This window comes from Dendropsophus ebraccatus, chromosome 1, assembly GCF_027789765.1.
Source record: "Dendropsophus ebraccatus isolate aDenEbr1 chromosome 1, aDenEbr1.pat, whole genome shotgun sequence".
NCBI lineage: Eukaryota > Metazoa > Chordata > Amphibia > Anura > Hylidae > Dendropsophus > Dendropsophus ebraccatus.
Genome location: NC_091454.1, coordinates 8,995,127 through 9,011,730, shown reverse-complemented (window position 1 = coordinate 9,011,730; position 16,604 = coordinate 8,995,127). Strand labels below are relative to the sequence as shown.

General features: G+C 46.4%; 1 protein-coding gene across 1 annotated transcript; it reads left to right on the top strand.

Moving 5' to 3' along the window:
• The first annotated feature begins 2,382 nt into the window (after window positions 1-2,382).
• On the top strand, window positions 2,383-15,883 carry LOC138788381 (prostaglandin F synthase 1-like). Its single transcript, XM_069966190.1, has 9 exons — window positions 2,383-2,586; window positions 2,755-2,817; window positions 6,411-6,578; window positions 6,920-7,036; window positions 7,304-7,381; window positions 8,623-8,745; window positions 9,325-9,434; window positions 15,409-15,574; window positions 15,733-15,883. Exons 1-9 carry the CDS (start codon window positions 2,467-2,469, stop codon window positions 15,817-15,819), a joined length of 1,032 nt encoding a protein of 343 aa, XP_069822291.1. The 5' UTR covers window positions 2,383-2,466; the 3' UTR covers window positions 15,820-15,883.
• The last annotated feature ends 721 nt before the right edge of the window (window positions 15,884-16,604 follow it).

Here is a 16,604-nt window from a genome sequence, read left to right as displayed (position 1 = left end):
ATCCCTTCCCTCCAGGATGTCCCTAGTGCTATATTTAACCCCCTCCCCTCAGGATGTCCCTAGTGCTGTAGTTAACCCCCTCCGCCCACAATGTCCCTAGTGCTGTAGTTAACCCCTTCCCCCCAGCATGTCCTTAAATGCCATAGTTAACAGCAGTTAATGTATTCTTGTTTCTGGAAGATTTATCCATGTCACAGGGTATGTACAAGGCTAATAACTATCTTGGACCCCGTCCATATTGCACAATGTTACACGCCTGGCTCCCCCCTGGCCCCGGGCCTCATTATTTATATCTTATAATGTGCCTAATCCCAGCAGTGTGCACCGGCAGCACAACTAGTGTTTTCCATTAGTAAATAGGATATTCTGGACATAGACGCAATCCAAATGTGTCGGCCTAATAACTCCTGGGGGCGTTCACGTTCCTCTTCATCCAGGGGAGATCCCAAAATGGATGACTGGTATACCTACCAATAAGAGACCACAAAACCCCCCTAGTCTGATTTATATTCATACATGGCATGGATCAGTAATGTGATGTATCTACACAGTGACCTCACCAGCAGAATAGTGAGTGCAGCTCTGGAGTATAATACAGGATCAGTAATGTAATGTATGTACACAGTGACCCCACCAGCAGAATAGTGAGTGCAGCTCTGGGGTATAATACAGGATGTAACTCAGGATCAGTAATGTAATGTATGTACACAGTGACCCTACCAGCAGAATAGTGAGTGCAGCTCTTGAAGTGACTGGTGGATTGGAGCATGTGGTCCCCACGTGTGTCTGTGTGTGTTTGAGCTTCTGATACCTCCAGACTCCCAGCAGGAGAGATGCTGAGCAGGCTGTGGCTGCTGGAGAGGTGATGGCAGAGGGATGCTCAGTGTCCTGTGTCCCTCAGTGTCCCCCTGCCATCATCCTCTCCAGCAGCCACAGCCTGCACAGCTCTGGGAGTCAGGTCGTGACATCACCATGTTATCCAGGAAGTGACATCACCATGTTATCCAGGAAGTGACATCACCATGTCACTCAGGAAGTGACATCACCATGTTATCCAGGAAGTGACATCACCATCTTATCCAGGAAGTGACATCACCATCTTATCCATGAAGTGACATCACCATCTTATCCAGGAAGTTACACTGGAAGACTTTATTAATGCAGCTGAGTAGGTCTTTAGACTGACTGGTTTCTCTGCCTATCTAGAACCTGAAAGATCTGAGCGCCGGTCCAATGGGGATCTGGACCGGGCTCTTGTTCAGCGTAAAAGAAGGCTAAGGCAGTCTCCCAGCAATGGCTATTTAGGTTCATACCCTTATCCCAGCTCCCCCCGTCTATTCCTGCGCTCCCCGTACCTAATTCGTCTGCTTGCTCGACTTTGTTACCTGACCTCTTGCTTGACTTTTTGACTATCCAATTGTTACCTGATTTTGTACTGCGCTGCCCGTTTGGTTCTGACCTTGCTTGTTTGACTATTCGCTATTGTGTTTGTTTGTCTGTCTTAATCTGTGTGCACATATCCAGTACAGGGAACGTCTTCGTGGTTGTCCGCTGCTGCCTAGGGCCATTTGAGGCAAGTAGGTAGGGCCAGGGGGTGGGCTCAGTATTAGGGCTCACTGTCGTGTCTTGTCTCTGCCTCACCGTCCTGACATATATATAACATGTTTATTTTTTTCATTATTTTTATGCATTTTATTTATAAGGGGGGGGGGCTGATTTAGACTTTTATTGGGGTAGGGGCTTTGGCACGTTTTTAAAAACATTTGTGTAACTTTTTTTTTTTTTTCTTTAATAGTCCAGGGTACTATTACATACATATATTAGATTGCAAACAGTGATCACTGCTATGCCATAGGATAGCAGGGATCAGTGTTATCTGAAGACCGAAGAGCTGACTACATGGAGGAAGATAAGAGACCTCTGGCAGTCAGGCAATGCGATGGGTCCTAATCGGTAAGTGACAGGAGCTTCTCCTGTCACTTAAACTTAAATGCTGCAGTCATGTCGCAGTTGCGGCGTTTAAGAGGTTAATGGTGGTCGGCCACGTGATCGCAGCAGCCCGCTATTGATGGTGAGGGCTCGGTCCACTGTGAAGCGAGTTCAGCTCCTGATATCAACTTTAATAGGGCAACCTATCTATGTCATAATCTTACAGAACTTATACAGGGTAAGTTTCCCTTTAAGAGAAATCCAGTCTGCTTTGATTTCTACTCAAATAATTTTTTTCTAGTCATGTGGCCTCAGGGTAAGGTGTAACATGTAAGAAACCATAAAAAAACATAATTTGTATTAATTGGTTTCTACCCAGAGAATATATAGGATTACAAACCCGCACAAGGCGTCATTCACAATTTGTTTCCAAAAAGTTCAAACGTCAATTTTACTTAATTCTTCTAGGAAGCACCTGCCACCTTCCTGCAACTTTTACACCCAGGATTAATCCTCAGAGGATCAGAATCCCACAACATGTCAGCAGCCTCAAAGCTCAACAACCATGCCGGGAAACTTCACCAAAACAGCCGTGTTCTCCTCAGCGATGGACACGAGATGCCGGTGATAGCACTGGGCACCTTCAGCCCCGAAATCGTACGTATGATCTTCCTTATGTAACTTTTCTTCTATCTGTACATATAGTTATTTTTGAAAGCTTTCTAAAATTAGCAAAAGGCCGATTATTAGTCACTGATATTGACTCATGGTGACCCGTATATAACCCTCTGCGTGTATCACTGGACTGGTTAATCTCATCTGTAGGTGTCGGCTGAATTAACTAAACACGATTCCCCGAAGGTCACTTCTACAGCCACGCTGGACCCGGTAAGTGATTCACTGCACATAAAGAGCGGCACAGACCGGCTCCACTACTTCCCTTTTACCGCTTCTTCTTTAAGGGGGTTTTCAGCTCCCCTTTTCAGTTCGGCCACGTGGGGTGCCAGCATGGGACACAGCGGTGCTGGGTTGACTAGGCTTGGCATTGCTTTGTCTCCATTTGGCATTATGCATGCCTCTCATGATTAAATTTACCTTGGACCCCGGGCTGTGTCCACCCAATGCTGCTTCCCCTATAGTAGATTACCCCCTGTGCTGTTTCTGCCTATAGTAGACACCCCCCTGTTCTGCTTCCTCTTATAGTAGATGCCCCCCTGTGCTGCTTCCCCCCTATAGTAGATGCGCCCTGTGCTGCTTCCGCTTATAGTAGATGGCCTCCTGTGCTTCTGCCCCCTATAGTAGATGGCCCATCTGCTGCTGCCCCCTTTAGTAGATATTCCCCTGTGCTTCTGCGTCTATAGCAGATGGCCCCCTGTACTGCTGCCCCTATAGTAGATGGACCCTGTGCTGCTTCTTTAATAATAGATGGCCCCCTGTACTGCTTCCCCTATAGTAGATGGCCCCCTGTACTGCTTCCACCTTTAGTAGATGTCCCCCTTTGCTGCTCCCCCCTATAGTAGATGCCCCCCGTGCTGCTTCTCCCTATAGTAGATACCCCTGTGTGCTGTTTCTCCTATAGTAGATTGCCCTCTGTGCTGCTTCTGCCTATAGTAGATACCCCCTGTGCTGCTTCCCCTTACAGTAGATGGCCCCCTGTGCTTCTGCCCCCTATAGTAGACGGCCCATCTGCTGCTGTCCCTATAGTAGATGGCCCCATGGGCTTCTGCCACCTTTAGCTTATACTCCCTTGTGCTTCTGCTCCCTATAGCAGATGGTCTCTGTGCTGGTGCACCTAAAATAGATGGCCCCTTATACTTCTATCCCCTATAGTAGATGGTCTGCTGTGCTTCTGCCCCCATAGTAGGTGGCCCTCTGTGTTGCTGCTCCTGTAGTAGATGGACCGGTGTGCTGCTATCCCCTATAGTAGATTACCTGCTGTGCTGGTTCCCCCTAAAGTATATTTCCCCTTTTTGCTGCTGCCCCATTTAGTAGATGGCCCCCTGTGCTTCTGTCCCCCTATAGTAGATGCCCCTGTGCTGCTGCCTCTATAATAGATGGACAGCCTGTACTGCTGCCCCCTATAGTAGATGTCCCCCTGTGCTGCTGCCTATAGAGTAGTCCCCCTCTATAATAGATTGCCGTATTGATGACTAGATAAAAATAAAATAAAAAAACAAACTCAACTTAAACATGCTGCCCCGTTACTGTAGCTCCTCTCCCAGCACAGCTCTCCTCTTCTGTCTTCTGGCACAGGCAGCATTACAGACACCAGACGCCAGACATCCCGGCACACACATGTCCCAGGATGCAGTGCAGCACATTACTTAGGGGCCCACCAGAGGATTTACGATGATGTGGTTGGTCTGGATCGCCATGGGCCCCCAGGAGTCCTGGGCCCCTGGTGGCCACCCAAACCATTCACATTATAATGCACCCCTGCCTGGAGACATGTGGGATGTCAGAGGTAGACGTAGAAAAAGTAAAAACATACTTACCGGCAACTAACCACCTGAGTGCCATCACTGCCCGACCTCCGCTCTTATAGCTGAAATTGGTGGTTGGGTTCCAAGGACACCGCTGTCACATCGACACCTAGAGAAAGGGGCCAAACTTCAAAAGAAAGCAATTTTGCTAATGCTAATTTCTCATCCCCCAACAAAAATCTAGGTGATTTGTATACTCCTTTAACTTCCATGACAAAATGTACTTAATTGTTTTGAAAAATTTGAATTAAAAAAACGAAAACGTTTGCATTTTTCTAAGTTTAAAATTCTCAGCTTGTAACAAAGATAATCACAAATGAGATAATAGTTCCCATTTACCTTACGGGGACATTTGGTAAAGGTCTTTTTACTTTTTAGGAAGTTATAGGGCTTAGAAGTTTAGTAGCAATTTTTTTAAATTTCACAGACATTAACACAGGTGACGATCAGGTACAGTAACAGGGGCGATGATCAGGTACAGTAATAGGACGGGCGATCAGGTACAGCAACGGGAGGTGATAAGGTACACAAATAGGTGACAAGCAGGTACAGCAGCAGGGGGTTACAATCAAGTACAGTAACAAGAGACATGGGTGACGTATGGTAACAGGACCACAGGACCAGCAAACAGGTACAGTAACAAGAGCAATGATCAGGTACAGTATCAGGGACAACGAACAGGTACAGTAACTGGAGCAAAGATCAGGGACAGTAAAAGGGGCGACAATCAGGTACAGTAACAGGATCGTGATGAGGTACAGTAACAGGACCGACAATCACGTACAGGAATAGTAACAGGACAGGCGATCAGGTACAGCAACCGGAGGTGATCAGGTACACCAATAGGTGACAGGGGTGACAAGCAGGTACAGCAGCAGGGGGTTACAATTAAGTACATCAGCAAGAGACATGGGTGACGTACATATACAGCAAATCCTCCCCAAAGTGACCAAAAAAACAGCAAATCTGGCACTGAATATTCCTTCTTAACATCCATTATAACGTATTTTATCCCATTATATGGGATATGGGGATGTTAGATTTAAATATTTTAATTTTTAATTTAAGTTTATACTTTATACCTCCCTAGATGCTATACACAACATTACTAATGTGGCGTGTTGTGATTCGGCTGCTCTGTTAGTACAATCAAAAGTCTTAGGGACCTTCACTAGGATCACAAGGGGGGGGGGAAATAACTTGGAGTCAAGGGAGATCACAGCCTAGATTCTACCTGCTTAGATGCCACAGTGACTTTTGACCATGGCATCTAGGGAGCTAAATAGTTCAGAGTTATCTCCAATCCTGGTTGTTAATGATGGGAGTCAGCTATATATAAATAGGGTATTTAGGGACCAGAAATGTTTTTACTTTTATGGCAATATTGTGCAGCTATTGGCCACCCCATGAGGGTATGACTTCAATCTCATGTGATGATCCCAAAAAATCCCCCCCCCCTTTAGAAGTTATACATCAGAGACAGGAACATGGTAGAAGTGGGAGTGAGGAAAGGTAATAACTTTTCTCATCCCTCAAAATCTTTTAACAGAACCTAACGCTCACCATACTCAGCCTGGATCAGAGATGACTCTGGTCCCAGCAGTTTAACTTCCTAGGTGCCACAGTCAATAGTGACTGTGGCATCTAAGCACTCAAAATTTAGGTTGTGGTCTCCTTTGGCCTCCAGTGACCCCCAGGAATGTGATGCATTCTTAGTGAAGGGTTCTATGCAGAGATGAGTGAACATATATGTAGAATGTACATCAAATGTGAGGACAGGGATAAAAGTCTGGATAACTGAAGCCACCACTAGATGGAGCTTAGAAGCTTCCTAAAGACAGACATATTATTGAATGCTATGGGAGCTGCATATAATCACATGACTGCATTGTAGCTATCAGCACCCAAAGTTTTATCCACGGTCATCAATAAGTAGTTATGTCTAGCTGCTCTGAAATTTTGCATCCGACAGCAGAATCACACATTGGCCTTTTATAGACCATGACAGGTCACGTGGAGCAGGCTACCAAGATTGCGCTGGATATTGGTTACCGCCACGTGGACTGTGCCGATCTTTATAGGACAGAACACATCATTGGGAAGGTCTTTCAGGAAAAGTTCTCCGATGGAACTTTAAAAAGAGAAGATCTTTTCTATACAACGAAGGTAAGTGACTAAGTAGCTTCCCATAGACTATTTCCCATAAGCCTCTGTCTCGGTACATAAATAGCATCTAACCTATACTTGCTTTTTATCCTTCCTTTTTAGCCTCTATTTTTTTTTTTATTTCTACCCTGAAGTATCATCATTTGTGCTCCGCGCTCCTCATGGGAGGGGCTTATTACAAAAGTGCAGTCTCTTCTATGGCAGCATTTTCTTTGACCACTATTGTCCATGTGGGTACACGTGGTCATATCATGACTTAAAATACTACCACGCCAGTGAGAGATTGGGTGCCCTATTGGTCATGTGTCAACTGTTTAAGACCCTCTCCTGTATATTTTCAGCTTTGGAGCTCTTTCCATCAGCCTCATCTTGTCCGCCCAGCTCTGGAAAGATCTCTTCATTCTCTTCAGCTGGACTACGTTGACCTGTACATCATCCATCTCCCTATATCTTTAAAGGTACATTGCAGATTGTGTGAAGGCTACCACATGCCATCATCATCCTCTGCCATAGCTATAGGGGGTGGAGAGGCCTTAGAGTTATCTGAGGTATGGGAACCTCCTTCACTTAAAGGGGTGTTTTACTTTTGGATGTTGGGGGGTACATATTTAAATATATATATAATTGTTTTAGGGTTGGGTCACCAGAGAAGTGTCTTGTGGGTGGAGACAATTAGAGGGGGAGGAGCTTACACTAGTCTGTTTGGTTCTGTGTTGTCTTTGCAGGCAGGAGACGAGATCTTACCTGTTGATGAGAAGGGAGCGCCTATATTTGATTGTGTTGATCTCTGCCAGACCTGGGAGGTGAGTGTTGTCTGGTTATTACCGGCTGCCCTGTTGGTATTATCAGTATGTTTTTCCTAACAGGCCTCTACATGTATGGTGTACAAACCCATAATGGCTGGGGGCATCGCCTCTTACGCAACTTTTATTGCTTTATTCTCCACACTCCACTATTAGCTATTAAACACGCTCCAGTCCGGCTATATAACAGCTATATTGGCCGCTGTCATAGCAGTGATTGGACAGCTGTATTAGGTGACCTGGGTGTATATACGTGGATAAGGACGTGGGCGTACCGATGAGAGTGCGGGCACAAGTCATGGGACTGAGCTATGGCACAACATCAGGGCTTATGCAGGATCCCTGGCCACCGCTTCTGGTTAGCATGGACACGCAGTACGCCACTACTGAATGCAGAGTAGGGCGAGCAGGCGTTAACGTGGATGGCGGATAACGCAGCCAGTCAGTTTGCCACCACAAACTCTGAATTAACGGTTCAGGAGGCTCAGGGGGAGATGATGTCCACCCATCCCCAAAGCTTTGAGCTTCCCATGTCTCAGGGTAGTGTGGGTGGAGACGGTGGGCCTTGCCTTGCACCCACCCCCCTCGCCCACAATTTTTTAGAGGGTTACAACAGGTTCTCGCCCCCCCCCCCCCCCCCGATTTTAGCTGGGGCAGGTGGTTTAGCTGCTCTTCTAACAATTGTGTGGCATTACATGGCCGGTCTTATGTACTTGGACAGGCACTTTGGCAATCACTGTGGTAATTATTAATATGTCTATGGCTGACACCATACCAAGAGGCACTACCCCTAGTATAGGATGATTATAGCAGGCACTACCATGAGCACACTGTAGTGGACCATATTATATAGACATTGGTATGGCGGTATATTAACGGTATATGTAGTGTAGTGACCCTTCCACCATCTGTAATAACATCTTAGTGTGAGCACAGATCGTACACTTCTCCAGAGTAGTAAATAGTTCACAGTATTCTCACAGGGTTGGAATAGGATGATGGCTTTCTTGGACGGGGTCCATTGCCTGTTACACAATGTTACACGCTCGGCTCCCTCCTGGCCCGGGGCCTCTTTATTTATACCTTTATAATGTACTGAAAATAGGACTCAGCTCCCAGCGGTGCGCTCCGAGAGCCGGGGGCCTGGCTTCCATTACAACATTGGATTTTCTTGGCACATGTCAGATCCAAATGTAGCGGCCTAATTACTCCTGGGGGCGCTAATGTTCTCCTTCTTTCAGGCTCTGGAGAAGTGTAAAGATGACGGGCTGGTGAAGTCTATCGGAGTGTCCAACTTTTCCTGCAAGCAGCTGGACATGATCCTGAACAAGCCGGGACTGAAGTACAAACCCGTCTGCAATCAGGTTGTAATGAGACTGGAATTAAAGCACATTCATACTTTGTATCATATTAGAGCGGCTCCTAGTGGGAGGAGTAAGAACATCTTTTAGCCAATCAAATCCGTTCTTTGTGATGACCACGCCCCTGCTCATTTTCCTCACACCATAGACCTATAGATCTTCAATCGCTTCTCCTGGAAGACTCAGTGCGACCATACGGTTTGTCACTACAGCATCCGTTTAATAGTTCACACATGTCCACATGCACCAATACCAGTTGTGTTTATTTTAAAGGACAACTCCGGCAAGTATATGTAGAAATTACATATGATAATTTATAATTTTTTACATGTAATTTCTACATATACTGCGCCCCCTGCTGGACCCTTCAGGTATAGACCGGGTCGTGATGTCACATTTATTTTTAGAGAAATTGAAGCCTGTCTGATCTACTAAATTGAGGGAAATAGAACTTATTTTTAAAAAAAAATACATTTTGGCCGGAATTTCCTTTAATTGTTACATTCATTATAAATTGAAAAAATTGGGAAAAGTTGGGTGTTTAGAATTTTTTTTTATGCATTTCATTTTTGTACCTTACAGGTAGAATGTCACCCGTACCTGAACCAGAGTGTACTACTGGAGTTCTGTAAATCTAAGGACATTGTTCTTACTGCTTACGGGGTGCTGGGATCCTCAGAAGCTGGGAGCTGGTGAGTCACATCACTTGTGCTCCAATACAATTCCTTGTAGCTGCATCATGTGGGAATCTTTTCGTGGGGGTATTTTTTCTTTAATCAATGTAAGTAATACAGATTTGTAATTTACTTCTATTTAAAAAAAAAAATCTCCATTTTTACAGTACTTATCAGCTGCTGTATGTCCTGCAGGAAGTGGTGTATTCTCTCCAGTCTGACACAGTGCTCTCTGCTGCCACCTCTGTCCATGTCAGGAACTGTCCAGAGCAACAGCAAATCCCCACAGAAAACCTCTCCTGCTCTGGCAGTTCCTGACATTGACAGAGGTGGCAGCAGAGAGCAATGTGTCACACTGGAGAGAATACACCACTTCCTGCAGGACATACAGCAGCTGATAAGTACTGGAAGACTGGAGATTTTTAAACAGAACTAGTTTTGCAAATCTGTATAACTTTCTGACACCAGTTGATCTGATTTTTTCTTCCCTCCGGAGTTCCCTTAGCTGGTATAACATGGGATCTATTATCACTCTTTTTTTTTTTAACAAATCTTTATTTATGCATGTTTTTCAAGGATAATGAGGACAGTACAAGGACGCCAATGACATGGTTACATAAGCCGCAGCTGCGTCCAAGTATAGTGGAACAACATAATCATTGGATAAGCAACAAACAAAACCAGGATGGGGGGGGGGTGCAACACCAGTCCCTTCAGTGTGTACTGAGAAGTCCAGTCCATGGACAGTCCAATTATAGTCCCGTACCAGACCATGGGTACCTGAAGGGGCGATGCGATGGTTCCTATTACCCTATATGTCTCCAGAGGTCCAAAGCCAGGCGGAGGGAGTAGGGGAAAACAGGGGGGGCGATCTGCAGGCTCTTATGAGGGTTGAGGTGGAGCAGCGGCCATGTTATTAGTTTTGAAGAGCAACCATAGGCCCCAAGTCTTGATAAAACCGTCGTGTTTATACTCTGACCAGCTAGTGAGTTCTTCTAGTCTACAGATGTGATTCAGCTTTTCGTGCCATTGATGGATGGTCGGCGGGGTTACACTCAGCCAAAGCAGGGGGATCAGAAGCTTAGCAGCTGCGATCATATGCGTGGCCAGGGAATATTTGGACGGGCGACACGAGGCTGACGGTGCAGCCAACAACACAAGAGCCGGGGTCAGGGTAATCTTGCTATTACATATCAGATTGATTAGGAGGAGAAGGTCGTCGGCAAAGGCAGCCGCCAAATGGGTGCAAGAGCCCACAGTCAGGCCCTGTATGACAGTGTCCTGTTTTGAAGAAGCATCTCCATTACCAAAATATACAGGGTCGGGGAGAGGGGGCACCCTTGTCGAGTTCCGTTTTTTATTGGGAATGGGGAAGACAGAATGCCATTGGATTTCACTTTGGCGGTAGGGTTAGTGTAGAGTTAAAATTGCATTAATAAATTTAGAGGGGAAGCCGAATCTCTGAAGGGTGGCAGTCATATAGTCCCACGCGACTCTATCGAATGCCTTCTCGGTGTCAGTGCCGAGAAGGACAAGCGGGATGCAGTGTTTATGGGCATAGGACACTGCTTGTAAGACTCTGTGGGCGTTGTGTCTTCCCTCCCTCCCTTTTACAAAGCCGGTCTGATCCCTGTGTATAATGCGGGGGAGAAGTATACTGATACGTTTCGCCCAAATTTTTAGGTCCTGGTTAAGCAACGATATGGGCCTATAGTTGGAGCATAACAGGGGATCTTTGTTTTCCTTGTGAAGCACGACTATGTGGGCTTCTAGTGTTTGCGGAGGGAGTGATTTCCCACCTAATAGTGAGTTACATAGGTCAGTGAGGTGGGGGACCAGGATTTTATGGAACTTTTTATAGTACGCTATTGAAAGACCATCAGGCCCTGGGCTCTTTCCCTTTGGGAATGACATCAGAATCTCCCTAATCTCACTGGGGGAGCAGGGTTTTAGTAAGTCTTCTGCTTCTTCCCGTGAGACAAGAGAGGTTCAAGGATTGTAGGAACATTGAAATCTTGTGATCTCTAGGGGTGGAGGAGGAAGAGGGAGGCGGGGGCAGGCAATATAAGGAAGTATAGAATTCACCGACGGCATTTGCGATGTCTTTCGATGTGACCTTGATCCTGCGATTTAATGGCATGAATGTGGGACCTCTCCTTTCGCCTCTTTATGAGGGCAGACATTAGTTTACCTCCCTTGTCCCCGAGTGCATATATTTTTTGTTGAAAGTAAAGGAGGTTTTTAGCCAATTTCACATTCAGAATGTCTCTCAATCTCTCCCGTAGGCCCTTGAGCTCCTCTAATGTCGTCTGGCAATTAGAGCTCTTGTGGCGAGCTTCCAATGAAGCTATCTGGGACAGCAGAGAGTCAATTTCCCTGTTCAGTTCCCTCTTTACTTTCGCTCCCAGAGAGATGAAGAGACCCCGAATATAGGCTTTGTGGGCCTCCCATGTGATAGGCATAGATACTTCGGGGCAGGCATTTATCTGAAAGTAAGATGTAAGGTGAGAGGTAAGGTACTCAATATGGGAAGTGTTACCCAAGAGGGTGTCATTTAAACGCCATGTCCAATCTCTAGGCGGTATCTGTGAAAGTGAGATGGCAGTCAGGACAGGTGAGTCGTCTGATAGTGTACGCGGCAAGATGTCAGAGGAGAGGAGGGGACTAGGCTCTCATGTAAGAGAATATAATCCAATCTCTGATGGGATCTGTGAGGGGCAGAGAAGAAAGTAAAATTCGCAGAGGAGGGATTCATGAGCCTACTACGTGTCTACTAAGCCCATTTCCCTGAAACGTCTTTTGATGTTGCTTAAGGCAGCCTTGGGAATGGCCAAACGCTGGGTAGAGGAGTCCATGACCGGCTCCAAGGTAAGGTTCAAATCCCCACCAAGGATAACAGGGCCTTCAGCGTAGGCTCTTAACTCATCCAGCGTGCGCCCAATCCAAGCAGCCTGGTTCTTGTTAGGAGCGTACAGATTGGCTAATGTGTATGTGAGCTGTCCTATTTTACCTTTAACAAATAAAGATCTGTCATCGCCAGAGCTATGATGCGAGATGGGGAGGAAGGGAAAGTTTTTCCGGATGGCTATGGAGACTCCTCTCGAGGCTGAGCTGTCGCCGGGGCTATGGAACCAAAGAGAAAAATAGTTAGTTGGTAAGGTAGGGATGCGTCCCACTTTAAAGTGGGTTTCTTGTAAGAATATGACCGAAGCCAATTCCTTTTTCAATAGAGAGATTACATGGCTCCTTTTTTGAGGAGAGTTGAACCCTTTTACATTATATGATACCACTTTAAGGGACTCCATCTGTGCGATTCAGGGGTGGCCATATGCCAATATGCGGGTTAGGTGTGCACCAGGAGGGGGCGGGGTAGGGAAAGGGTAGTGGGAGGGCAACCCAGGGGTTGCGAACTATATACAAAAACATAACCATAAACATGTGCGAGTTATCCATGGTATATGATGTGTGAACAGTTACTTGCAGAGGGGCCGGAGTAGAAGTGAACATCCTGATCCGATGCCACGGCCCTTTCCCATCATGCCCACTCGGCATTAAGAAACCTGTAACAAAAGGTGAGGCACCACAATAGAATAACTAGGATAGACGGGGTTTAAAAGAGGGGGGGGGGGTGATCAGGGAAGAGGGGGGGGGATGAGGGAGGTGAGGGAGGGGGGGGGGGTGAAGGGGGGTAGTCAGGGGAGAGAGGGGGGGGGGATGCGGGGGAGGGAGACATGTTGATGGGAATAGGAGAAGGGTGTCCAGAGAAGCAAATACACTGGGAGAACTTTTCAAATCCTCACAAGAACCTATGAGGAAGACCACAGGTGTAAAAAAGGAGGAAAAGGAGAAAAAAAAAACAGTTCAATGAAGAAACCTAGGCCGACATCTCAGCATCCACTGCTATAAATGGCTCAACTAGGGAGCGCGGCTGATGCTTCCTGGACCTCGGTGATTTCTGCTTCGTCACTTTGGTCCACGGGGGTGCTTGCGGGAGCTCCGGTAGACTGGGTCCCGTTTGGACCGGTATCCACGAAAGGATATCTATGGGGTCCATCTCTAAGGGTTCCCAGGCATTCTGCAGGTCTTCTGGCGTGTGGATCACAATGCGTTTGCCTTCTTTTAGGATAGTGAGGCCAAAGGGATACAGCCAGTTGTATTGTATTTTCGCTTCCCTCAGGCGCATAAGTGCAGTGTCCCAGAACAGCCCTTCTTATGCTCATACTTTTATTATAACCAGTTCTGTTCTGGAAAGCTATGGTCCACTGCAAACTGCGTGTATTGTGTCACCCCTGCAGTATTCAGGTCTGCTATTTCATTCATTTATTGCATGTATATTCAGGTATCAGTGCCTAATGGTATTATGTCGCCTCCCAGTGTTCAAGTATGGTACTTCTCATGTATATTTCTCTGTATATGCCTAATGGTGTGGTGATGCAATGGCTGGATGTCACATGACTGTGCCCTGCTTCCATGGTAAGTTCTGTCCGTCCTCTCTCCCTGCTAAGAGAGAGGCCTGCGTGTGCTCTGCTGCTCCAGTCCACTGGCTCTGTTCCTGTCTCAAGTCTCAAGATTCTCATCTGGGTGTCGATTCTTCAGTCATTCCTCTCATCATCTTCTCTTAGCATCAACAGCAAGTATTTCATTCAAGTCTCAATCCACCCAGCATCTCAACTTCAGTATCACTACTACTCCCATCATTCAGCACACTACTCTCACAGCCTATTGCAGCATCACCCATTACTCTGTCTTATCCAAGTCTGCCTTATACCCGGTTGCATCCGGAGAGACTGTTACTACTAGTTACCACCGATACAATAAATATACAGCTACCGTTGTTTCTGAACCTTGGCATTGGTGTGATAATTGATGCCCTGACTAAGGACAACGAAGAATCGCATGCCCAGTATTCCCGCATGGTCAGGAGCCCGGTTTCCAGCTGTATCACCCTCGTGCCTACACCGTGACCACATTATCCTACAGCTGCCCCGGTTCCTGCCTGTTAGCACCATCTGTACTGCGGAGTGGCCCCTAGGGGCCAGGGCATCGCATAAGCAGCGGTTTCAGGATACGTCTTTTCATTAGTGTGGAGGCCGCCACATCTTGGAATAGGAGAATAGGATTGTTCTCAAACTGGAGACCTGGCTGGTCCCTATTAGCTTGCAGTATAGCTGCAGTGTCCACAAAACTTAGGAGCCCACATATTATGTCTCTCGGTGGCTCATTCGGCTTAGGCTTGCGTCGCAGCGCCCTGTGAATGCGCTCAATAACTACTGCCTCAGCTCTCTCCTCGCCCAGCAGGGTAGCAAAGAGTTGTTTAGCAATGGCGGGCAGGGCCTCTGTGGCGTAGCTCTCTAGTATGCCCTTAAAGCGAATGTTCTTCCTCCTACTCCTGTTCTCCTGATATTCTAAGAGGAGATATGTCTGGTTCAAGTGGGTTTCACGTTGCCGTATGGCGTAGGAGGTCGCATCGGAAAACCCTACAGCATCAGAGGTCACCGACTCCAGGTGCTCCACTCGTCCACCCACATGACGTACCTCCTGTTTAAGAGACGCCAGCTCCCTCAGCACCGGAGATAATGCTTTATGCAGGGCCTGTTGCATGGTTCTCTTGAGGTAAGATCTAGTGATCTGCGCGGCATCAGCCTCGTCTGGGTCCGTCTGATGGTGCTCTCAGGGTCGGATTCGTCTCCTTTGCTTTGCAGGCGCTGCTCTGGCGGCGCCATCTTGGACCCGCGCGCCAGGCTCTGAGGCGCCTTTTTCTCAAAGAATTTCTCCATATCTCCTTCACCTTTTTGCATTCTAAGTTTAGCAGATGAGTCTCTGGACTTCTCCTTCCCTTTCTGTTTCTTTTATAGTGCGGTGGTGCGCTTCTGAAAGAGGAAAAGGGCCGTTGCCGAGAGGAGCTGTGCTAGCAAGCAGCCGTCTCTGTCTGCGGTCAGGCTCTGCCCCCTATTATCAGTCTTAAGCAGACAGTCCCTGTTTTGTACTGCAGGGTGGATAATAGCATTCCAAAACTTCTGGAAAATCCGGTCCTGATTTCTATTGGTAAAAAATATCAGAAGACTCCAGCCCAGGTCTCTATCCGGTTCACCCTACAGCGGGGGATTGTGCCCATTGTTAAAAGCTTCAACCCTGAGCGTCTACGGCAGAACTTCGAGGTAAAGACTGAAATGCGGTTCATTGGGGGGGGGGGGGGTCGGGGGGTTCCATACCAGATACATTACTAGCTTTAAGGGTTCCAAGATGGTTGACTATTACCATAGCTTTATTATTTTACACCTGTTTGTATCCCCTATTTGTTTTCCAATTGCACCAGGTTTTCGATTTCCAGCTCAGCCAGGAAGACATGAAAGCCATCGACGGCCTCAATCAAAACCTTCGCTACTGGAAATTTCCGATGTAAGTAAAATCTGAGAAGGTCTGGTGCTCTAAATTTTGTTTACTTCTTCCCCCTAGTATACAGTTCCTCTCATGCAGCCTTCATTTCCCATCATGCCTCTGATCCTACCTAAGTGCAGTAAGTGATGGATCAGTAACCGAGAACTTGTGTCACATTATAGAGTCTCAGTGTATTTATATGAGATGCAGCTTCAGCCTCCTTGTGATAGGCTGAAGCTGCATCTCATATGAATACACTGAGATTCTATAGCATTAGTTAGTTCACACATGGCGTTATATGATTCGTTTTCACCGCAATTTTGTCACAAATTGATGTAAAATAGCACAATTTTGCAGCGATTTTGCCAAAATAGCAGAAAAATTGTGCTATTTCACGGCAATTCTCTGCAAAATATCTGGAAAATTGCAGTAAAAATACAACAAAAGCACCATGTGTGAACACAACCTAACTCACACTATAAAGTCTCCGTGTATTCATATGAGATGCAGCTTCAGCCTGAGATTCTATAGAACTAGTTTGGTTGTGTATTCACACATGGTGTTATATGAATGGTTTATGCTGCAATTTTGTCATTTCACTGTAATTCTTTGCAAAATATATGGAAAATCGATGCAAAAACCATACAGAACACAGTTTCAACTCACACTATAGAGTCTCTGTGTATTCATATGAGATGCAGCTTCAGCCTGTCTCCTTGTGATAGGTTTCTGCCTGTCTCAGCTTTTATGAACAGGAGGTAGATGACAGTAGTGTGGCGCATAGGTCATCGATCCCTGATCAGTATCCGA

Coding starts and splice junctions, on each gene's coding strand:
- LOC138788381 (XM_069966190.1), top strand. CDS start 2,467: ATGTCAGCAGCCTCAAAGCTCAACAACCATGCCGGGAAACTTCACCAA. Junction 2,587..2,754: donor GCACCTTCAGCCCCGAAATC/GTACGTATGATC, acceptor TCTCATCTGTAG/GTGTCGGCTGAATTAACTAA. Junction 8,746..9,324: donor ACAAACCCGTCTGCAATCAG/GTTGTAATGAGA, acceptor TGTACCTTACAG/GTAGAATGTCACCCGTACCT.